This window comes from Poecilia mexicana, unplaced genomic scaffold (genome assembly GCF_051168715.1).
Source record: "Poecilia mexicana isolate PSO_F unplaced genomic scaffold, ASM5116871v1 scaffold_13, whole genome shotgun sequence".
Classification (NCBI taxonomy): domain Eukaryota; kingdom Metazoa; phylum Chordata; class Actinopteri; order Cyprinodontiformes; family Poeciliidae; genus Poecilia; species Poecilia mexicana.
Window position 1 is genome coordinate 8,104,457 of NW_028263382.1, and position 24,121 is coordinate 8,128,577.

Genomic DNA, 24,121 nt, shown 5'->3' on the forward strand with positions numbered 1-24,121 from the left:
ACATAAGAGTTTGTTTTAATAATAACTGATAAAACAGCAGATCCATTCGCAGATTTATTTATTTATAACAAAACACTTTTCCATCTTATAAGTGAAATAATCTGGAACTAGAACTTTTTCATCAATATTAAGGAATTATTGACTAAAACAGGCTCATATTTATTTGCTGAATACTTGGTAGGATTTAGTGTTTTTGCAGTGTTCTGTAAAGAACTTGTGCTAACAGATTCCTCCTCACAGAATCAGCAGATTATGGATTTACTCAGATCTTGGCTCACATGTAGTTGGCCAGGTTGTGCTATACAAATGAAGAGTGATTGATTGATTGATTGATTGATTGATTGATTGATTGATTGATTGATTGATTGATTGATTGATTGATTGATTGATTGATCTTGGCTCACATGTAGTTGGCCAGGTTGTGCTCCTCTAAGGTGTGCGTCTCAAAGCCGTGCGGCGTCGTGTCAAAGTAGTCGCTTCCTATTCCACAGATGAAGCATTTGGTCTGAAAGGGAAACAGGAAGTAAAGGGCCTGCAGGCAGCAGAGACAGGACTCAGGTCAAAGGTCAGGGGCTCAGGTCAAAGGTCAGGGGCTCACCTCCATGTCCTCCCTGACCTGCTCCTGCTGGTCTCTCAGCTCACCGAAGGCGTCGATGATCAAACCTGCAGCCAGAGACAGGAGGATGGATGGCAGGACGTGCATCCGACCAGCCATCCAAACATGAAATCCATCCAACCAGCCACAACATACATCCATACATCCATCCATCCATCCATCCATCCATCCATCCATCCATCCATCCATCCATCCATCCATCCATCCATCCATCCTTTACCTTCTTTAAAACCGACTCATGAATCCTGATTCACTAAAACTGCATTTGATTTGATGTTTCATAATTTTTTGTTTAATATTTTTTCATTTCACTGAAGCCTGAAACATGAAAATCCACCAACTGATGACGACCAAACATTTAATATCTTTAGTTCATAGTGTCCAACATAAAGTCGTTAGCTTTAGCTTCTTGGTTGTTAGCTTTTCGCGTTAGCCTCTCCTACTCACCCTGGATGATGGCCAGCAGGATGACGATGACAAAGAAGAAGAAAGTGATGTCAAACACGACTCGGTAGAGCTCGTATTCATCCCCGGCCGGATCCTCGATTTCATCTCCGATGCCTCCACCGGCGCGAACGCCGACGTACATGTGGAACAGGTAACACTACAAACCAACCATGAAACACATCCAACCAGCATCCAACCAGAAACGGGGAAAATTTAGTTTATTAGGAGTGTGAAGGTTAAATCTGAAAGTTTCAACATGTCAGTATTACATAACGCAGATTAAACAAACTAACATTATGTGCATAAGCTCAAAGTTTCACATGTACGAATTTCACCTCATTGCAACGTTCCATAGAAAATGAATGGAGAGTTTCTGAATTAACGTTTAAAACAAAATGGCTTCCTTTAAAGCTTTCTGAATATAAAAACCTGGAAAACCTGGAATATTCAGACATTTGAGACAATAAAACGTTTTTCACAAACCGTGCCTACAGCAGCGGTTTTTGATCTGGGCAGTTGCCCAGGGCGGCATCACAAAGGGGTTGGAACGCCCAAGAACTAGAAAGTAAAACATCTGTTTGCTGTTCAATGAACCACTACTTGTAATGGATTTTTCCCTTAGTTCCTGGAAGTATATATTAGGCCTGTCAAGATGTTGTGATAAACGATAATATTCTTGTTTTAAATAATATATAGGTGATAATGCAATAATAATGCAAGAACAAATTCTCAAAGATGAATAAACTTTAAATTCTAATGAACATTTAACGCTGGAACTGGAAGACATTTTAAATATCCAAAATAAATAAATAAATAAACAACAAAACAGTCTCTGCAAACAAAATTATCCTCCACAAAAAGAGCCAGTTGAAACCAAAGACTGAAGACTTTGTCACGCAGCTTTTGGTAGAAAGAGAAAAACAATAAATCACGTAAATGATTGAGTTTGTTTTAATTTATTATGCGATTAATTGATTTATTGCTTAGGGCTGAAATATATTACATAGAAATATGATAATTGTTTACATTTTAATTGGTTGAGTGTGGCAGACTGTGTGCAGATTTAAATTTGCAAAATTTTATTAATCATAATTAATCTGATTCATTTTTTGAATAAATTGATGGTACCAGTTTATTATTTACCATTTCTTTATACAACAAAACGCTTCATTGCAAAAAAACACAAAAGTATTTTTGGTCTCGTTCCCAGTGCAAATATCTTAGTACACATGAAATAAGACAAAATTAACTTTCAAATAACTTTTTAGCAAGAAATAGAGGCTCGTTTTAAGTAAATAATTCCTTCATGTAGATTTAAAAGGAATTAATTCTACTTTCCAATGTTATAGGTGAAATAACCTTCAGTAGAACTAGAACGGGGTTGCTAGGTAACGGGCTGCACTTGGCTGGGGTTGCTAGGTAACGTTTTTCAGTTTTCCCCTGTAATGCGTTAATTTATCTGCCAATGGAATCAGTACTTTTCCTATCAATATCAAGGAATTAGGACCTTACTTAAAACAGGCTCCTATATCTTGTTGAAAAGTTACTTTTAAGTTAGTTTTGTTTTATTTCAACACATTTGCACTAGACACTAAACCAACTGGAAAGGTTTTGTGTTTTTTAAGTGTTGCTGTTTTCCAGAGCTGATCTCCACTCACAGTCATCATGTCGTCACACTTCATGTCCGGCTCGTCCTCGTCTTCGCTCTTGTTGTAGAACTTGCGGAAGAAGTTGAAGGCCACCACGGTGTAGAGGTACACCACCACAGCCAGCAGGCCGACCGTCATCACCAGCTGCAGCAGACACTCAGGTCAGACACGGCTTTCACCCCTACACCCCAACAATGCACCGTTAACGGGCACGCCACCTGTTTGCCGTTGTGGGTGACGGAGGACAGAATGGTCCGCAGCGTTTTGACGCCCATGGCGATGTCCAAGAGATGGCAAGCGAAGAAGAAGTTGTTGTAGTGTCCAAGCATGGACATCAGCATGTACCAGACCAGGTACAGGAATGTCTGACAGGTGAACAAAGGAGGATTAGCAACATCAGACCTGATATTCTGACGTCCAGGCGGCTAGTTTTACTCACATTGTCAGTGAAGACGACCCCAAACTTCCAGATCTGATATTTGATGTCAATAGATGTTATCCTGCAGAGAGAGGAGAGACAATTACCTCTTAGTCTGTTCTGATTTAGAGGTTAATTATTAGGCTTCTTTGAACAGGTTAGGATAGATCTATGGCCTATACAAAACATAATTTTTTCACAAAATCATTCTTTGATAATGAGATTTCAGTGCTTAGTTTAAATCCCAATAAGCTGCTGCAGGCCACGCTCCCATCTCAACGTTTACACTCATGACCAGCAGCTGGTACGTCCGCTAACGTTCTGGAACCGTCCCGCAACCATCCACCACAACAGCAAAAGTTACACACAGCAACTGAGTCTTGTACCTTTTCAGGCTAAACATGCTAGTATGTTACTAGCATTGCTCGAGTTGATTCAGCAGTTTAGTTTCAATACAGAGTACAAACTGAATTTAACTAAGAATACGTGTGGTGTTTTAGAGTGTAACAGTAGAAAGAGTCATCTTGCTGCAAATCTGCAGGTGATTTTACTAAATATACAGATGTAAGAAGTGCTGCGTAAGACAATGAGGATGTGCTGTTATGTGTTGTAAACAGACGTACAGAGAAAGCTTTAAACATGAAGGTAAGACAGACAGAAGCTAAATTTAACCTTAGCATTACATAGAATATGTTTTAAGCCTAAGAAATTGATGAACGGTACGTTGTTACCCCTAACCTTTTGGCATGTTTTATCTAGAGGCTGTTGAAAATTGGATTGTTCTGTTTACCTTTAAAAAAGATGATTAGAGCCAACGTTTGGTTCAGATTTTAAAAATCTGTAACTCTGGATGGTAAGTCAGCAACAAAACATTTGTCTTTTCCAGCAGCTAGCCAAATCTCCACTCAGGTTGCTAGGTAACGGGGGGGGCGTTCCTTTGGGTTTCCTGGGTAACAGGGGGCGTTCCGTTGGGGTTGCTAGGTAACAGGGGGCGTTACGTTGGGGTTGCTAGGTAACGGGGGCGTTACTTTGGGGTTGCTAGGTAACGGGGGGCGTTACGTTGGGGTTGCTAGGTAACGGGGGGCGTTACGTTGGGGTTGCTAGGTAACAGGGGGCATTCCATTGGGTTTCCTGGGTAACAGGGGGCGTTCCGTTGGGGTTGCTAGGTAACAGGGGGCGTTACGTTGGGGTTGCTAGGTAACAGGGGGCGTTACTTTGGGGTTGCTAGGTAACGGGGGGCGTTACGTTGGGGTTGCTAGGTAACAGGGGGCGTTACGTAGGGGTTGCTAGGTAACGGGGGGCGTTCTGTTGGGGTTGCTAGGTAACAGGGGGCGTTCTGTTGGGGTTGCTAGGTAATGGCACAGCATGATTATTGAGAGATTTTTGACACCAAAAATAAAACATGAACTCATAGCCAGAGGGTGTTTCTTTAAGCACTGGGTTGTTTTCAGAAGCAGTAGAAACCAAAATGGAAACCCAGAGATCTGAACTAGGTGTGCGTACCAGCTGAACATGGAGGTGTCCGGTTCCGGTTTCTTCTCGTGCGTCATGGCACTGACGTCCAGCGACGCCAGGTCCATGCCCAGCAGCTCGGCGATTCTCTCTCTGCCGTAGATGTCGCCGTATTTATCCAGAACCTGGACGTCACACGGAAACGTTTGGGTGAATTAAATTCAGTAACACTTCACTAATGCCAAAGGGAAATTAAATGTTGTTGCAACTCATTTTAACTAAAATTCTTCAAAGAGTCATTGTAGATGGGGATGGCTGTTGGCATCTTAAACTCACCTTTCTCTTCACAAACTTGTCCCAGTAGTTATTTGGGAAGGTTCTGCATTTAGATAGAAGAGTAAAAAACACTTTAATCAATCTTATTCTCCTTAACTGCAGCTAAATAAACCATACAGGGATATTTTTGGGCATTTCTTACGGCGTGTTGAGGACCAGTCTGTCCCACTGGCCCTTGATGTCGTCGTCCTCCGGCTGCTCGGTGACATAAAGTCCATCAAACTCCAGCTTCCTGGCCAGCTCCTTCTCTCTCTTAAAGATGACCAGAGGAACCTGCAGGGACCAGAAGATACGATGAGGCTGAAGCCAAACGTCTCGGTGCATAGGAGGAGGAACGGCCCAAACCTTCAGGCAGTTGTAGCCGATGATGCAGAGGAAGGAGATTATGGTGTGGACGATGGCGAGGAAAGACAGGGCCGGCTCCATGTAGCCGGTGCTCTCTTCCAGGAAGTAGTACAACGGGCCCTCTTCGTCATCATCTTCCCCACCTTCCTCCAATCCGGACCCATCTTCCTCGGCGCCGGAGCCTTCGAACAGGCCGGAGCCCTCAAACAGACCAGAACCCTCAAACTCCTCCTCACCTGGCGGAGAGTCGGACACCTGCAAAGGTCCAACAGGGAGTGAGACCCCAGGCCTTTTGGGGGGACCATCGATAGGGGACTGGAGGTCATGTGACCTTTGCTAAGCATCGAGTCAGATGGGAAAATGAAACCATCACACAAAGAATCTGAAAGAGTCTCAGTGTTTCCATTAATCTGACATTTTGAAAACAAACATAATGGAAACATGTAAATAAAAAAAAAAGTGTCACTAGCTACTAAGGCTAATAGGTAACCCAGCAACATATATCAATGGGAATAACATATTGGATAAATAAATCTACATTTACTGACCTTGTAGAAGAGCAGGATGAAATTCAGAGCGAATGCGATGAACAGAGCCAAAAACCGCAGGTTGTAGAAATTACGAGAGAGGTAGTTCTGGGAGGAAACACAGAAATCAGAGCATTTGGTGAAATAGAATCCGACATTCTGGGATTATCCGTGTTAGATTTATGGCTTGTATCTCTGATTAGCTGCTGTGAAGACGGAGAGCGTCTCACCATGAATTTAATTCTCTGCACTTCCAGCTCGTTCCACAACTCAAAGCCGCCCTCGGCGGGTTTCTTGTCCTTCTTGGTTTTTGTTTTCACCGTTTTCTCCTCGACCTCCTGTGGTTCTTCTTCCTTCACCTCGGGTTGTGGCTCGGGTTTCTCCGACTTCTCTCCATTCTCAATGCTGGAAAAAAAACACAGACCGGCTTGGCATCTGATAACAGCTACCAGAAACGTAAACATTAAAGGAAACCTATTATGCAGAAATCACTTTTTGCACGTTTTTATACTTCCGTTTGGGTTTTAAATGCTTCTTTAAAATTAACTAAAAAAAACACACCCAGCTGTTTTTGGGCTGTAAGTTAATGTTTTCTACTATCTGAAAAATGAGCCGTTTCAAAAATCTCCCAATTGTTAGGTCACATTCCACACGAACTGCGCCGTTACCTAGCAACCCCAACGGAACTCCCCTCGTCACCTAGCAACCTGTGCAGAATTCCAGCTTGTTTTACTGCTGTATGGGCTGTACAATGGCTGCTGGAAAAGACAAGTGTTTTGTTGTTGACTTACCATCCAGAAATCACTTGCTATAGTCTTGTTAGTTGTGCAGTAAGCTCTACTAATGCTTTTCAAAGATGTACCGTTGTATAATTGCATATCTGTTTGCAGCCATTCTCACATGCGAGGGTAAACATTGAGTTGGGGGTGTGGCTTAATAAGCAGCAGCTTATTAAGATTTAAAGTGATAGGCCTTAACTGTACCTAACCTGTTCAAGGAAGCATAATAGGTCACCTTTAAAAAAATCTGCAAATAAATCAAAGACGATCCTGGCTTTTAAACTTTAGATTAAATATTAGACAGACGGCTCTTTTTTCGACCTTCAGCAGGTTTTAAACTCACTCAGCCTTCTCCGTCTCCTGGGGAACCTCTTCTTCTGCTTCAACTTTCTCCTCCTCTCCTTGTCCTCCCACTGCAGCCAGCTGTTTGAGTTACAGTAACAGAAGATTTCTGCTACAGCTTTTGTCTTAATAGCAAAAACATCTTTACAAAATAAATCGATACCAAATTCATGTTCAAGTTTATTTTTAAAACTGGGACAATATGTACTAATGAACGTTTGTATGTAAATATCCATGTAGTTCATTTCCATCTTTAGTCCCACAGGCAGGTTGATTGTTTACCACAATAATAAATACAAGGATAAAAAACGCAAACAGCACTAATAATAAATACATAAAAGCACAATAAAATCTATATATCCTTACATATACTCTATATTGACATGTATGGCTTTCCAAGAGCCAGTTCTTTAAATGTTTTTTTTTAATGAGATGAGAAATGAAAAGTTATTTATGTTACTATGAATTCTATTCCACACTGCAAAAACACAAAATCTTACAAAGTATTTTTGGTCTAGTTTCTAGTGAAAACATCTGAGTTCACTTGAAATAAAACAAAACTAAATTATACGTAAATTTTCAGCAAGATATATGACTTTGTTTTAAGTTAATAATTCCTAAATATTGATACAAAAGTTCCACTGGTAGAATGTTCCACTGGGCCGTTACCTAGCAACCCCAGTCAAGCCCAGGCCGTTACCTAGCAACCCAGTTCTAGTTCCACTGGCAGATTTTTTCACTTAGAAGACATAGAAGTTTGTTTTAATAATAATCCCTTAATATTTATGAAAAACTAATTCCATTAGCAGATTATTTTATTTTTGGCAGGACATTTTCTCATGTTATCCGTGAAAACAATCTGCCAACAAAACTAGAACTTTTTATCAATACTATGAAATATTATTGATAACTTACAACAAGCTCATATATCTTGCTGAAAAGTTAGATGTAAATTTGTTTTGTCTTATTTCTCATTTGTGCTTATTTATTTATTTATTTATTTAAATAAACTGTTCAAATAGTGATGAAATGTTTTATAAGCCAAAACAAAATCTTGAGACTTTACCTTCTTGTACCAATTAAGTAGTTCATGTTTTTCGTGTATCTTGGCAATGATGATTTTTGTGTAAAAATACAAGAATCACTTATTACCCAATTAATATGTTCATAATCACAATACAATACTTTGATCAGTTTGAATTCTGCACCTCAAAAGTCATCAAAGTATGAAAAAACTGAAACTGCTGCTATAAATAATAAAAAGTAAACTAAAACTAAGCAATATATACTTAACTAATAAAAACCAGCAAACACACTGTAAAAAGCTAATTAAAACTAACTGAATTAGACCAAAAAGTCATAATGAAGTAAAACTGACCTATAATGATAAACCCAGAACAACTCACCAGTTTCCTCTTCAGCAGCGGCGTTCCCTCTGGAGTTGGAGGCTCCTCTGTTGTCGTTTCTCCAAAATCTCCGAGACCTCCCGGTTTGTCGAACCCAGGCAGACGCCCACCTTCCCCTTCCTCGCCGTCCTCCTCTTCTTCTTCTCCTCCAGCGGTGTCCAAGAGGTCCGTCCCCCCGTCCGCTTCCTGGACCTCTCTAGCTCCGGGTTCGGGTGGCAGGTCTCCATGCACCTCGTCCTGGGTCGGATCCGGCATGCTGGCTAAGATCTCTGTGACCGTCATCTTCTTGGCTCCTTCCACCAGGCCGCCGCCGAACAGAGCCTTCCAGATGAGTGTGAAGAAGCCCTTGCACACGTTGTAGACGAAGATGAGGATTCCCATCAGAACCGTGTAGACGAACGTCACCAGTCCGATCACCATCTCCTTCACCGTCATCCTCCGGAGTTTGCGGTATTTGCGCCGCAGGTTACGGAAGGTGAACATGCCGAAGAAGTTCATGACGCTCTTCAGGAATTCGGCAAAGGCTGATGCCGACTCCGGAACGGCGGCCTCGCCGTTGCCTTCCTCACCCTCTCCAGACTCAGCCTCCTCTCCGCCGCCCTCCTCTTCCTCCTCATCGTCTTTCTCTTCCTCGCCGTCTCCCTCGGGCTCAGAGATGGACGCCGCGATGTTCATCTCAAAGATGGTGTCCTCGCAGAAGTTGACGAACATCTCCATCTTCTCGCTCTCGCCACCCTCGTTGACGACGTCGAAGATGAACTGCCGCTTCGACTCCCTGACCTGCGGCATTTCCCACTGGTTCCTGTTGGCCTCGCTGATCTCAAAGTAAATGCGCTCAATCCTGCGGCTGGCCCCCATGATCTCGATGCGGCCGAGGAAAGGCCGGAAGTAGTTGAGCACGCTCTCCGCCTGCTCCAGGAAGTTCTGGAGGCGTGTGTCGTGGGGCACGTGCTCAGACAGGTTGGTCAGCAGGACAGCGATGTTAAACCCGATGTCTTTCGCCGGTTCCTGGAAGCGATCTGCGAACTCCTCAAAGTTGATCATTTCGTTCTCGTCGGCCTCAGAGCAGGAGAGCAGGAACTGGATTTCTGATGGGGAGTACTGCTTCTGACTGTCCATGGCCTTGGAGAAATCCTTCTTGGAGATGAGTCCGCGCGGATCCGTCACATAATCCCGGAAGGCGTCGGACGCCACAATATCTTTGAGCTTGAGGAACATGTCGAAGAACTTGAGGATCATCTCCACGTTGCTGGAGGACTCCACCAACATGTCAACCATTTGCCTCGCAATGGTGCCGTTCACAACGTTACCTAAAAGTAGCAAAGTGTTGGAAAATATTAGGACATTTCAGCCAAAACAGAAAGAAAATCTGCAGCTAGAGAGCCAACCTTCAAGTAGAGACAGCAGCATGACCACCATGTCCTTCTGCAGGTCCAACAGCTCCTTCAACAGGCCGATTTGACTCGAATCCTGCAAGATAAACACACCACAAATTATACATTCAGCTACGCTTTACGGGTTAACTGAAAGATACGGGTACTTCCAATGGTGGGCACAGCTAGCTAAAATGTTAGCTGCGCTAACCCTAAAGCACTAATTATAAACATTAGCTCTGCTAATGCTAAAGCACTACACCAACACAGTATTTAGTGGAAGCTAATTCTAAATACTAGCAACCAAATATGTTTTCACTCTTACTTGAGTAATTTCTTGGAGGCTACTTTTTACTTTTATTTAAAAATATGCTGAAGTAGTGACACAATTTGTTGAGTACATTGTTCAGTACTCTGCCCACCTGTGGTTGTTACACACACGCCCATTCTTTCACAAATGTCTGTAGGAGCCGAACTGATTATGTTTCACAGCTGAGGGCAAGGAAATGATTGAAACAAATAAATTAGGTGTTTTAGTTTAGTCACAAGCACTTTTTTATGCCACAAAAGTAAAATTTATTTTTATTTATCAGCTTTGAAAACAATAAAATTAGCCTATTTGTGTTTGTAATGTCAAGATTTATATTTTTTGTGGCGCTAAAGAGTGATAAAAGATGGCATCGCTAACTAGAAAGTTCCACTAATGCTAAATGCTATGGCAATGCAGTCTTTAGCAGAAGCTAATGCTAAAGTGCTAACTTCAAATCAAATTTTATCTGCCCTGGAAAGTCTACCACCAGTTTAATTGTGGCGTTATGATGCGTTACATGTTCTATAACGCCGTTAGGTACTGTATTTGTGTTTATATCTAGTTTTATTTTATTCATGTATGTTTGCACTAAATGTTTTCAAAGTTAGCAAAAAACATAAAAATGAAAAAATTAGCTCTGCTACCAGCATATTAGGTTAAGTTTCCCCGTCACTACATAGATATACGGGGGAAGCTAAGCGCGCTAAACGTTTTTAAGGTTAGCCAAAATTTAGCACCACTTTAAGTGTGTTAGCATATTAGCGGAAGTTCATATAAACCACATTGAAGTTTTTGGTTGTAGCTCCCATTTAAGTATCTATTTATTTGAATCAAAATAGTTACAAAAGCTCAAACATAAATGATGAGACATGTTCAGCGTCTTCTTCAAATAATCTGTTTGTACAACTTCTAAACATCTTAAAAGTTAGCAAAACAAAAATTAGCTCCTCTCTTAGCAGATTAGCGAACGTGTGCCCACCACTGGGTGCTTCTTTTGAGAGATCTGTACAAAAATAAATCTAAATCACTACCTCAGAGTGTGTTCTACTCCAAAAATGATCCTGGGTTTGCATTTATAGACAAAGAATTTTCATGTTTAGCATCACAAATATTACAATTAAATTAAATGGTGGGAAGAAGGATAAAAAAATGAAATATTGCAATGCTGTTAGTGGAAAAAAGGGCTGCAGGATGGAAGAAATAAATCAATGATGCAGAACTGAATGCTGAACTGAAAACGACAGTAAAGCATGCGTTATCCTTGAAGAAGTGGGAATGACAGAACTGGGAATGAAACGTTTGCTGGAATAACACAAAATCTTACGACATTTCGTTGTCCAGGATCAGGGTGCATCTAACAGGATTACACGTTATATTAGATTTAAACCATTTTACATCTCAAGAACACAGTTCACACACTATTTAAGAACTGCCAATAAAAGCAGCAAAACACTAATAAAAATTAACATTTCTCAGTGTTATCACTGAATGTCACCCTGTCACATTTTGCTGGATGATAAATTATGTCAGTATTTGGTTTTTCCTCACCTGTGCCAGTTTCATCATCATATGAGCAAAAACATGGAGGAAACCCACGACAGCGTCCCACAACCTGCTGTGGGCCAGAGACTGCTGGTTACCAGTGCAGGGGCCCTGAAACACACAACACATCAAACCACATGTTTTTAAAATCTTTTCACCTTCCAGACCCAAATTATTCTATAGGCACGTTGCAGCCTGACGTCTTTTGACATCTCCCTGCTGGAGGGCAAAAAGCTGCTCGCTAACAATGATTAGCATTTGATTTAGTTGTGAAGTTGTCAACAAAACATGCTAAATCTTCAATGTACCAAGAATATATAATAGAAACAGGGACGCAATGCTTTGCTACTGTCAACACCACAACAATTCGATAACGAGGTCAGCAAAAAATGTATAATTAAATCAAAAATAGCGAGGGAGGCTAAGCTAGCTTGACTATGACAATTTTAACATGTGGATGTGCTGCAGAATTCTGTGTTTCTGTTAAGTAAAAAAAAAAAAAGCTGATCCTCACATAAACTCTGACAGATCATCAGTAGACTAAGTGTTTAAATGAGCTAATCAACCACCACTGTGTTAGCTTAGCTAATAGCAGCGGTAGCTAATCTACCACAGCGATCACTTATTAATAAACGTAAAACTAACAGACTGAATTTTCTGTTTGTGTGGAAAATATTTGAGTGTTTTTTGGTGTTGAATCCTGATACATTTGGTGGTATTGTTGTCAGTTGCTATGGCAACGAGTCTGCATGTACACAGACAGCAAGAAAAAAAAAAGAATGATACGAATGGTTTTGAGTTGTCCAACGGATTTTCTGTGTCATTTTTCTCTTTGCTGTGGCGCACAGCACTGAATTAATACTACGTACTTCTCCAGGTTTCATTTTGTTAATGAAATTCTTGATGGAAAGTAAAAGAATTGTGATTTTCCCTCCTGCTTTGCACAAATGCACAAAATTTCCAGATGTAAATAATAACACACAACGTGTCTTCAACATTCAGAGCTAATTTAATCCACATTTAGGTTTGTCTGCATGAATAAAACATAGCTTAATTGTCAGCAGTGCCTCACCTGGATGTACTCAGTCAGGCTGTTGAAGACTTGCTTGGCCACAGTCATGGCTTTGGAGAAATTCCTCTTTCCAGGCTCATCGATGATGTCTTTCCCTGAGTAATACCAATAAAAATCGCTGATGGACTCCTGGACATGGAGATGATATAAAGTTATTAAATTATTGTTATTCCTGCCTTATAATGCAAAAACACAAAATCTTACACAACAATCTACAGTAAATAAAAAAGTTAAAACTTGATCCTGGTAATGATATTTTGCTTTGATTAAAACAGTTTGATTTATTTTTACAGGTTTAATAATAATAAAACAACTCTGAAAATATAAAATGAGTAACTGTAGTTTAATTATATAAATACATAAACAGTGTTATTTACTACCTTTCAGTTCGGTCACTGATACACTGCAAAAACACAAAATCTTACTAGTATTTTTGTCTAGTTTCTGATATAAATATCTTAAACACACTTGACTTAAAACAAAATTAACTTACAAATGATTTTTCAGGAGGATATAAGAACTTGTTTTAAGTCAATATTCTTTAATATTTGTAAAATAGCTCGAGTTCCACTGGCAGATTTCCTGATAACATGGGAAAAATGACTTATTTATAAATGAAAAATATCAATGTTTGGGAATTATTAACTTAAAACAAGATCCTAAATCTTTCTGGAAAGTTACTTATAAGTCAGTTTTATCTGACTTATAAGTAAAATTCTTGGTGATATTTTGTGTTTTTGCAGTGTACCAGTGATCCAACTGAAAGATAGTAAACAACAACACTTTTCATGCATGTGACATAACTAATAAATATCTATATTGTACAAAGTTACTTATTTGACATTTTCAGAATGGTTTGAATAATATTAAACTTACAAAAATAAACTAAAACTGCTTTAATCAAAACAAAAATATAAATAAGATCTTTATTTATCCACATTCCAAAAACATAAAATCTTACCATCTATTTTTGGTCTAGTTTCTATTTCAAATATTTTGGTATTCTTGAAATAATACTAGCAAGTACCTTTTCAGCAAGAAATTGGAAAACGTTTTAAATAAATTATTCCTTAATATTGATTAAAAAAATACTAGTTCCACTGGCAAGACATTTTATTAAGTTATCAGTGAAAATAATCAGCCAGTGGAACTAAAACTGGGTTGCTACTGGGTTTGGCTGGGGTTGCTAGGTAACGGGGTGGGCTTGGCTGGGGTTGCTAGGTAACGGTGCAGTGGAATATTCTACCTGTAGAACTTTTTATTAATATTAAGGAATTATTTTTGATTCTTACGTCTTACCTAAGTATTAAATGTAAGTTAGTTTTGTTTTATTTCTAGTAACCTAGGATGTTTGCACTATTAACTAGACCAAAATCACATTGTAGGATTTGTGTTTTTGCAGTGCAGTGATGCATTGTGCAGCCGAAGCAGAGTGACCTGCAGTCGAAGCAGGTAGTCCACGGTGCAGATGATGACGTTGATGGTCGTCGTGCTACCCGTCTGAGTTCTCAGGTAGTTCTGAAAATCTAACAGAACCAGAAATGGGATTTTTGTACAGAATTTACCAATGATTTCATTAAATACAACTAAGATGATGTCAGTTATATTTACCGTTATTGTGGCCTTCACATAGGAGCTGCAGGAAGCGGAAGAGGTCGCACGTAAACTCATCATCTGCCATCACTTTCTCATCTGAGGCAGAGCAAGAGTACATACTTGAATACATAATATGTAAAATATCACAGCAGAAACAACGTCCTATTGGAAAAAGGAGTGACTATAACTGTTGTAGACAACGCAAAGTAAAAAAAAAAGGTTTTAAAGTGGGTTATTTTCCTCTCTGATTGAATATGAAGTAGTGAAAATATATTTATTTTTTACACACTTCTACCAAGGATGCTAGTAAACATCACATCGTAACATTCTGGTCTGATTAGCAAATGCTAGTAAATTTTCACCAAGAACTCTGTTCCAGTTAGTTGTTCAGACTTTTTTCTTTCCTTTTTCTAAACTCATTTAACAGGAAACAATGCAACAAAACTCAGACGGGAACAAAATCACTTAAAAAACGAGAACATAAAAAACAGATAAATGAGGACACAAAACCATCGAAAACCCGACAGGACACCAGCATCATCAGGGGTTTAGACGGGAACAAACAGAACAGCACACCGTCATGCAGGACAGATCTACTGCACTCTGTACAACCCAAATACAAGGACGCTCTGAAAACTCCTTTACTCTGGATATAAATACGTAAAAAACATCTTTTGACCTAAAAACTGTCAGATTTAGCTGATGGCACGCCAACAGACAGCTGAGTCCTGTACAGAAATGCACAAACAGAAAACAAAACAAAAGCAAAAGGTGGAAGGATGGTTTAAATATTTAAATACTGCTAGTTGACAACTCTTTCTGTATATTTTCTCCTTTTTGCTAAATCCACATTTTTGTAGATTTTTTCTCATTCATATGAGTTCCCTGTTAGACAACAGAAAACAGAAAAATAAAAGTAAAACTTGCCAACGTTTTTTGCCCAACTTTCATAATGCCACATGTGGTGAAAAATCTGCACTGCAAAAACACAAAATCTTACCAAGTATTTTTTTAGTTTCTAGTGGAAATATCTTAGTACAGTTGAAATAAAACAAAACTATCTTACAAGTAACTTTTCAGCAAGATATAGGAGTTTGTTTTAAATCAATAATCCCTTCATATTGATGACAGTTACTGGTTCCACTGGTACATTATTTGGTACAGTTTTTTCTTATTTCAAGTGTAATAAGATATTTTCACTATAAATTAGATTTAAAAAAAAAATTAAGATTTTGTGTTTTTGCTTCAACTGAACTGTAACTATTTGGCCAAGAGAAAAAAAAATCAGCTTCAGGCTGATTTTAAAAAAAACTAAAAGTCAGAAAAAAGGATTGTCATTTGGTCCATCACATAAAATCCCAAACATAGTTAATTTAGTGTTAATCCAAGTCTCCTTAAACAACATTATAGGTAATGATAATTATTTTTTGTTGCAAAATAAAGCTATAAATAAGCATCCAAGTGTTTTTATCAGCTGTTTATCAGTCAAACATATTGATAAAATGACTTCTGAAGGACTGGAGATCATGGCTCACAAACTTTTCATGCACATAACTTTTTGTTTTACCCTGAAAAGGCAGAAACTGCTAATTTTTTCCATTTCATCCAAAACGAAGTAAATAATCTCACCTGTTTGAAGAAACATTTTTATTTATTTATTTTTTGTGCATTTCTAATAACTTTCTTGCTCTATTTCTCCCCCAAGAGTTGAATGTAGGAAATTTTATAGAGATAATTTCCTGATTGGATCTGGCTGTTAGGATCGACCTGATGGCGACATTTGCTTCAATTCCCACTGCTACTGCACTGCAAAAACACAAAATCTTACCAAGTATTTTTGTCCAGTTTCTAGGAGAAATATCTTATTACACTTGAAATAAGACAAAACTAACTTAGAAGTGACTTTTCATTAACAAATAGAAGCTTGTTTTAAATACTGATTCAGTTCCAGATCCACTGGTAGATTATTTCAGTTATAATAAGACATTTTTCACAAATGGAACTAGAACTGGGTTGCTAGGTAACGGCCTGGGCTTGGCTGGGGTTGCTAGGTAACGGTGGAACATTCTACCAGTGGAACTAGAAGTTGTTCTTCAATATTAAGGAATTATTGACTTAAAAAACTGCTGTATCTTGCAGAAAAGCTACTTATAAGTTAGTTTTGTCTTATTTTATGTGAACTAAGATATTTTTTTAACAGAAACTAGAAAGAAAATACTTGATAAGGTTTTGTGTTTTTACAGTGTGCAATTCATTTCAGTTTTAAAAACAGGAGAGGAAGACTGAACTTCCTCCTGTGACTGAGATTACTGGAGTTACAGTAGATCTGAGATAAAACACTCAAGGATGAGGATTAAACTTTGCAATCACTGCAGGAAAACGGCAAAGATTAATTTCATTGATTCCTTGAGTGTGAAATGAAATGCATATTAATTTCACAGCAATTAAAAGACTAGTCATGTGATTAGGAGCCAAAAAGAGAGAAAGAGAGAAGACAGGAAGGAGAGAGAAAGAAAATTTACGACAGCGAAGTTTCATTTACCACGTTCTAGCTTCTTATCTGAGCGCAGAGAATTGGCATGAAGGAAGGACATGAGAGGTAAGAGGTTCGTAAAATGGAAGGAGAGAAAAACAAACAGAGACGCAGTGAGGCCAGAAATCTCAGGACTGGCAGTGGATGATAAAAAAAATTCATTTTTAAACATTAAAGTCAGCAGTACACTGCAAAAACAAAATCTTACCAAGTATTTTTGGTTTAACTTCCAGTGGAAATATCTTCGTTCACTTGAAACAGATTTAAACTAACAACTTTTCAGCAGATAGAGGAGCTTGTTTTAAGTAAATAATTAATCAATATTGACAAGAAGTACAGATTATTTCACTTATCGGAAAAATGTCTTGTTATAAATGAAATAACTTTTTATCAATACTAAGGAATTACTGCCTGAAAATAAGCTCCTATATCTGCTGGAAAGTTACTTGTAAGTTAGTTTTGTTTTAGTTCAAATATAATACGGTATTTGCACCAGAAACTAGAGCAAAATACTTGGTTATATCTTGTGTTTTGCAGTGTAGCTCTTTTGGAAGCAGCCGTCCACAAACAGACGCACATGTAAGCACACAGATTACACGTCCGGGTCCAAAAATGTCCCAGCAGCTTCACAATGCAATGAAAATAATATGCACTACAAAAACAACAAATCTTTACAAGGATTATTTTAATTAGCTTCTAGTGTACATATCTTTGTACACTGAAAATAAGAGAAAACTAACTTACAAGTAACTATTCAGCAAGAAGTATGAGTTTGTTTTAAGTCAATAATTCCTTCATATTGATGAAAAGGTTCTGGTTCCACTGGCAGATTATTTCACTTATTGGAAAATGTAGAACTTTTTCATAAATATTAAGGAATTATTAAATTCTATATCTTGCTGAAAAGTTACTCTAAGTTAGTTTTGTCTTTTTACAAGTGCACTAAGATATTTGCACAAAAACAACAAATCTTAGACGGTGAGATTTGTTGTTTTTGCAGTGTGGATCAGTTCTGTGGTAAAATAGAGAGGATACTCACTGGTTCCCTCCTCTGAAACCATCCCAAGTCCCTCCGCCTTGTTCTGCCTCTCAAACGCATTCAAGTCCAAAACGCTGCCAAGAACAAATTTAGTAGCTAAACGGCACAAAAAACTAGAACTATTCTAGTAATCAATTAATCTATTGATTATTCTGACAGATAAGAATCCACACAGACCTGCAGGTCTGCATCAGAGCCTGAACGCTCAGGAAGAATCCCACGTCCTTTTTGTCCTTCAGGTAATCCAGCATTTTCTGCACAGCCACACAGAGATGTTCATGTAATAAATATCTAAACACTGGTTATTGGTTGAGCTCTAGGAAACATTTCCAGGTGGATTTACCTGCTGAACATCACTGTTGCCTCCGTTGAGGATGGAGATTCCCAGTTTGAGTGTGGAAGAAACCATGGCTCCTGGTTCGCCTGGAATAATCACAACCGACAGGCCCGTTTAATCCAGTTTAATCCAGTAAATATCTCTATTCTACTTCCTTTCTAGAGTTTCTTGGTTGACTAGCAACAAGTACTGATGCTAAATACAAGAACTAACACTTCTGCTAATGTGCTAATAGCAGAGCTAATTATTAATTTAGCGACTTTGCTAACTTTCATAATATTTAGCTTCCCCCAAATTAATTTTCTGGATAAATTATGAAGCGTTAATTTACTTGGTTGTTTAGTGAAGTTCAGTGTCTGAGCTGATGTTTTTAAAGCTGATAAATAATAATAACAAAATTAACTTTTCTGGCACAAAAAGTGCTTTTGACCAAACTAAAAAAGACAATTTATTTACTTCAGTCACTTCTATACCAGCAGATGTGAAACACAAATAATCACTTTGGCTTCTACAAACATTTATGAAAGAACATGAGTCAGAAAACATGTGAAACAAGCAGAGGTGGGAAAAGAACCCAAAAATGGTACTTAAGTAAGAGAAGCACTACTTTAACATATTTTACTCGAGTAAAAGTAAAAAATATTCATCCAAGAAATTATTCAAGGAAGAGTAAAATAAAAGTTAATTTTGTCAAAAAAGTAACTGAGTGCATGTAGCTGGTTGCTAGCAGTCGGTAGCAGACTGACCTTTGCAGGCGCTGATCATCTGCAGCACCATCTCTGCAGCCCCGCGGTTGTGCAGACGGGACTGCTGGTACAGAAGCCTCTGCTTCTCCATTTCCTTTTCCTGTGGAGCAAAAAGAGAAGAAGAGCTGAAACCCCGCCAAGTGGATCTGCACTGCCCCCCACACTCACACACACTCACACACCTTCACACTCTGATCCGCTTTCTGAAGGCCTTCCTGCTAAAAATAAGATGCAATATCTAATGTTGCATCTTATTTACTAACATGTATATAAATCACTTAAATTTCACTTAAGTTAACCAGTTGGTGCTATAGCCTTTATAAAATATTATCTTTCCTAGTAACACAAATTAAAAATAAATTATTAAATAGTTAAATCAATTTTCATTTTACAGAAAGAGAAACGTTTGATTAAATATTTTATATTCTAGATATGCACGTTGGTTTGGGTGCTAAAGGTTTGTTGTATTTAATCTTTAACAGTAACTAAAATCCAAATTTCTATGTGGATAAACTTTCTAAATTGTACAACAGAGCATTGAAGAAAAATAAATAAATAAAATTATGATTAAGTCATAAATTGCAGTAGAGTACAATTGTACAAGAATAACAGCTGAAATAATATGAGAATAAAGTTATAATATTAACAGAATAAAGTGGGGTTAATTTCCCCATTGGTTAAAACGGCAGAGCGCCGGTGCGTCCACCTGCCATAAAAAATAATCACATTATCAATAATGACACACACCTCTACTCTCACACAGTGTGTATTAGTCATGGAGGCAGTTATTATTCCAACTGTTGACATCCACCAGAGGTGCAAACACTCGACAGCAGCCGACACTTTGCCCTAGAGCATAACACACACACACACACACACACACACTCTTCCACTTCATGCAACCTCTGCTTCCAACAGAACGGTGGCCAGTTTCCTGCCTGAACGTCCTTCAGCGACTTCATCTGAATCTGTTCTTTATTGGTAAATTACTTTAGAGCTTAAAGGACTGAAAACATTTACTGTAGGTTTTGATGTTATTTATTAGACAAACAGCAACACACTGCCATCACTGCCGAGTATTCTGGTCTAGTTTCCAGTGCAAATATCTTATTACACTTGAAATAAGACAAATTATCAAGTAAAATATACAAATTTATTTTAACTCAGTATTTTTTGCATATTGATAAAAAGTTCTAGTTCCACTGGCAGATTATTTCACTTATAAAATGGGAAAATGTTTAGGGGGTAGGAGTTTATAAGTTCTCACTTCTTCCTACCCCATTTTGAGCATGATATGTTAACTGAAACAAAAAACCTGTATTTTCTCTTCTTTTTTATGCACTTCTTGTTACTGTGCACTATTTTATTTTTATATTTGTATCATGTTCGAATAAATTTCATTTCATTTCAAAATGTCATAAGTAAAATAATCTTCCAGTGGAACTAGTACATTTCTAAAATCAATATTATGCAATTACTTACTTAAAGATAAATAATACTGTGATTCTTTGAACAGGTTAGAAAATATTTATGGCCATTACTTTTTTTTTTTGCACAAAATAATCCCTAAAGAATGAGATTTTAATCTGCTAAATTCTGCCGTCCTGTCACTTTAAATCCAAATAACCTGCTGCTGGCCACACCTCAAACTTAACATTTACACTCACATGTGAAAATGGCTGCAAACAGATGCGCAATTATACAACTGTACATCTTTGAAAAGCAGAAGTGGAACCTTCTGCACAACCAGTTTCTGGATGGTAAGTCAACAGCAGCAGCCATTGTACAGCAGTAAAACCAGCTGACCAAACGTGATGGAGCTCAGCTTGGGTTGCGAGGTAACAGGTGGAACTGCTGGAGTTGTAATGTAAGAGGTGGAAGTCTGTTGGGGTTGCTAGGTAACGGGCGGAACTCTGTTGGGGTTGCTAGGTAACAGGTGGAACTGCTGGGGTTGCAATGTAAGAGGTGGAAGTCTGTTGGGGTTGCTAGGTAACGGGCGGAACTCTGCTGGGGTTGCAATGTAAGAGGTGGAAGTCTGTTGGGGTTGCTAGGTAACGGGTGGAACTCTGCTGGGGTTGCTATGTAACAGGTGGAACTCTGCTGAGGTTGCTAGGTAACGGGTGGAACTCTGTTGGGGTTGCAATGTAAGAGGTGGAACTCTGCTGGGGTTGCAATGTAAGAGGTGGAAGTCTGTTGGGGTTGCTAGGTAACGGGCGGAACTCTGCTGGGGTTGCTATGTAACAGGTGGAACTCTGCTGGGGCTGCTAGGTAATAGGTGGAACTCTGCTGGGGCTGCTAGCTAACGGGCAGTGCCTGCTGATTTGTTACATTGCATTCTGGATGTTCTTGAAACGGCTAATTTTCAAGACAGCAAAAAATATTAACTTATAGCCAAAAAAAACGTCTGGATGGTGTTTATTTTTGGAGCAGTACAGACTTAAATTGAAGCACAAAAATGTGCAAAATCTGAATTTTACATAATACATCCCCCCTTTGAATCAAGCTCCTATATGTCGCTGGAAAGTTACCTGTAATTTGGGTTTGTCTTATTTCAAGTGAACTAAGATATTTGAACAAGAACGTAGACAAAAATACTTTGTGGACTTTGTGTTTCTGCAGTGATGGAATCGGGCATTAAACTGTAATCTGCCTCTCTGGTCCAGGAACCATCCTGTTGACAAAAGAGGTTAGCCAGCCTCACCCTCTGCATACCATGCATATGAAACCCCTCCCAAAGCACACAGAACTACATCTACCCCTCCCTCTATCCCGCCACCCCGCCCTCAAAAGTCTGACATGAATGAAAACGCTATGGATTTCCTCTGGTTACAGAGTTCCTGTTTCCTTATTTTGTCTTTTATTGTGAAAGGTTGAAGTGCATGTCTGGATGTGGTTTGAAGTGTGAGCTTGGGCTTGGACTGTGCAGGCTTTTACTGTAGTCCTTGGTGTGCACAGAGAGGGAGACCTGTCACCTGTCCAGTTCAAACTAAAGACAAGTCTGTGTTAGTCGTCAGTGGTTAGGACTCAAAGTGGAGCTTCAGGGCGATAAGGGCTGAAAACACCTGGATTAGTAGGTGAGAGTTAGGCTACGTTCACACTGCAGGATTTAACCATCAAATATCATTTTTTGTGAAATCCTTTTTTTTTTGCGTTGTCGTTCACATTTCCAAATACAGCTCTGGAAAAAAATTAAGAGACCAATTAAAATGATAAGTTTCTCTGATTTTACTTTTTATAAATATATATGAACTTTGTTCTTTTATTCAATGAACTACTGACAACATGTCTCTGAAATTCAAAGCAAAACTTTAGTATTTATTTGCAGAAAATGAGGAATGATCAAAATTACAAAAAAGATGCAGTGCAGCCCTCAGATAATGCAAAGAAAACAAGTTTATATTAATTTAGAAACAACAATACAAATGTTTTAACTCAGGAATCGGTGTTTGGTGGAAGAACCAGCAGGTTTTCAATGGGCTTCAGTTCACTGGGCTCTTAGATTTTACCAGAGCTGTAAACATACTTAAGCAGAAGTACAGATACTTGAATAAAAATGCTCTAGTAAAAGTACAGGTTGAACTGTTTTACTCAAGTACAAGTTTTGAAATATACTTTAGTACAAAAACCAATTTTCACCTTGAAGAATACAAAATGACTTCCAATAAACCCAAAATACTGAAAAGTTCTAGTCATACAAAATATGTTATTGTTTAATTAAATTAAAATCAATCAGGATCATTTAGATTAAACAAAATGCAGCGCATTCGTCATTATTCATTCTTTGAGCCAGAATCATGAAAATATTTTTAAACTAAGGCTGCAGATGGTAAATATCTCCATCCATGTTGTTTTTCTCATAATGTCTTCTTCTTCTGCTGCTTTGCTTTGGCTGCATCCAGCTGAACGGTGAATTACCAACACTATAACTCTCTTTTTATGCGATCAGTGGATTTTTTCCCCATTATCTTTTTCATCATGGAAGTAACAAGGCACATGTGAAAATATAAGGAGAAGAAAGTACAAATGTGTCTCTTAAAATGTAGGGAGTAAAAGTAAAAGGTCCTCAGAAAGATAAATGCTCAAGTAAAGTACAGATAGCAGAAAAATCTATGTAGTAACAAAGTACTTTTATTTTTTTTTACTTTACTACTCTGCAAATATGCAACCTGAATGTGTTCAGTGTGAACTGAAAATGACTGAAAGTGTCCTCCATGTGCAGTAGGGGGTGCAATAATGTCCCACAGAGAGCGTGCAGAAGAAGAAGAGTTCAGTGTTTGTGGAAGTAAACATGGATGCTACAGGGATCGTATCTTATGATTTTAAAGTTATTGCCTGACCGGAGCAGCTCATTAACAACTTAATCCTCGTTATCGTCCGCCATGGTTGTTGTTTTTGTTTTATTTTGTTGTTTTTCTTCCTGTTTGTGTGCATCAGGATGCAGATGCTTGTCGAGCATCAATGATGTTCAGGTTGGAAGAAGGCGACCTGGCCGTTCAGATTCAGGTCACATTTAAAAAGATCAGATATGAATCAGATTTAGAACCACATATCCAATCAGAAAATCAGATCTGTGTTGTTCAGGCCGTCATGAAAAGATCAGATTCAGGCAAAACAAAACAAAAAAAATCGGATTTGTGTTACTTCATGTTGAACGTAGCCTAAGACGTGTTAGCCAGGAAAAGGAGGTTCAAGTCAGGAAGTGACTTGCCAAATGCACAAAGTCAACACAATAATAATAAAACGGTTTGTTTCTGTTAGTAACTGATATGTTTTCACTCAACCGGGTTACGAAGGACAGCATTACATTTTCCCATCAGCTTCAGATGGAAACAGTAAAGTTGTGTCTACTTAGCTTTTTTTATTATTATTATTTCAAAGATCCAGTTTCTTCTGAAACTCCCCTATAATCTCCACAACTTTTAACTTTTGGTCTCCCAGCAAGCAGCTTACATGTGCAATTTGGAGGTGAGCGTGCTTCTCTAAAGAAATCTACAGACGTCACTTCACTTACGGATCTTTATGTTACGACAGAATATTAGGGCCAGACGAAGAGACTTTTAAAATAAAATTTACAACATTAAAGTCATGATGTTAGCAGAATAAGGACAAAATGTAAATAATATTAGCCAAATTGATTATTCAAAGTTCTGCTACTGATAATAATTTGGTGTTGATGTGTTAAATATTATGTCCTATAAAACTAATACCAAAGTTCATGAAATGCTCAACATTCCTCCTTTAAAGTTTTAAAAATAA

At 38.4% G+C, this 24,121-nt stretch overlaps 1 protein-coding gene across 1 annotated transcript in view; it reads right to left on the reverse strand.

Moving 5' to 3' along the window:
- The window catches only part of ryr1b (ryanodine receptor 1b (skeletal)), a 108,112-nt gene that overhangs the window by 3,479 nt on the left and 80,512 nt on the right, over positions 1-24,121 (reverse strand). The window contains exons 80-103 of the mRNA XM_088011632.1: positions 18,866-18,965; positions 18,126-18,205; positions 17,960-18,036; positions 17,783-17,856; positions 16,753-16,770; positions 14,226-14,306; positions 14,052-14,140; positions 12,615-12,743; positions 11,549-11,653; positions 9,706-9,787; positions 8,318-9,627; positions 6,913-6,992; positions 6,021-6,195; positions 5,812-5,898; positions 5,264-5,518; positions 5,061-5,191; positions 4,919-4,961; positions 4,634-4,767; positions 3,152-3,212; positions 2,931-3,077; positions 2,722-2,856; positions 1,064-1,220; positions 599-663; positions 405-505 (exon numbers count right to left, since the gene is read on the reverse strand). Coding sequence (XP_087867758.1) covers positions 405-505; positions 599-663; positions 1,064-1,220; positions 2,722-2,856; positions 2,931-3,077; positions 3,152-3,212; positions 4,634-4,767; positions 4,919-4,961; positions 5,061-5,191; positions 5,264-5,518; positions 5,812-5,898; positions 6,021-6,195; positions 6,913-6,992; positions 8,318-9,627; positions 9,706-9,787; positions 11,549-11,653; positions 12,615-12,743; positions 14,052-14,140; positions 14,226-14,306; positions 16,753-16,770; positions 17,783-17,856; positions 17,960-18,036; positions 18,126-18,205; positions 18,866-18,965 — 3,716 coding nt within the window. The remainder of the gene's footprint in view (positions 1-404; positions 506-598; positions 664-1,063; positions 1,221-2,721; positions 2,857-2,930; positions 3,078-3,151; positions 3,213-4,633; positions 4,768-4,918; positions 4,962-5,060; positions 5,192-5,263; positions 5,519-5,811; positions 5,899-6,020; positions 6,196-6,912; positions 6,993-8,317; positions 9,628-9,705; positions 9,788-11,548; positions 11,654-12,614; positions 12,744-14,051; positions 14,141-14,225; positions 14,307-16,752; positions 16,771-17,782; positions 17,857-17,959; positions 18,037-18,125; positions 18,206-18,865; positions 18,966-24,121) is intronic.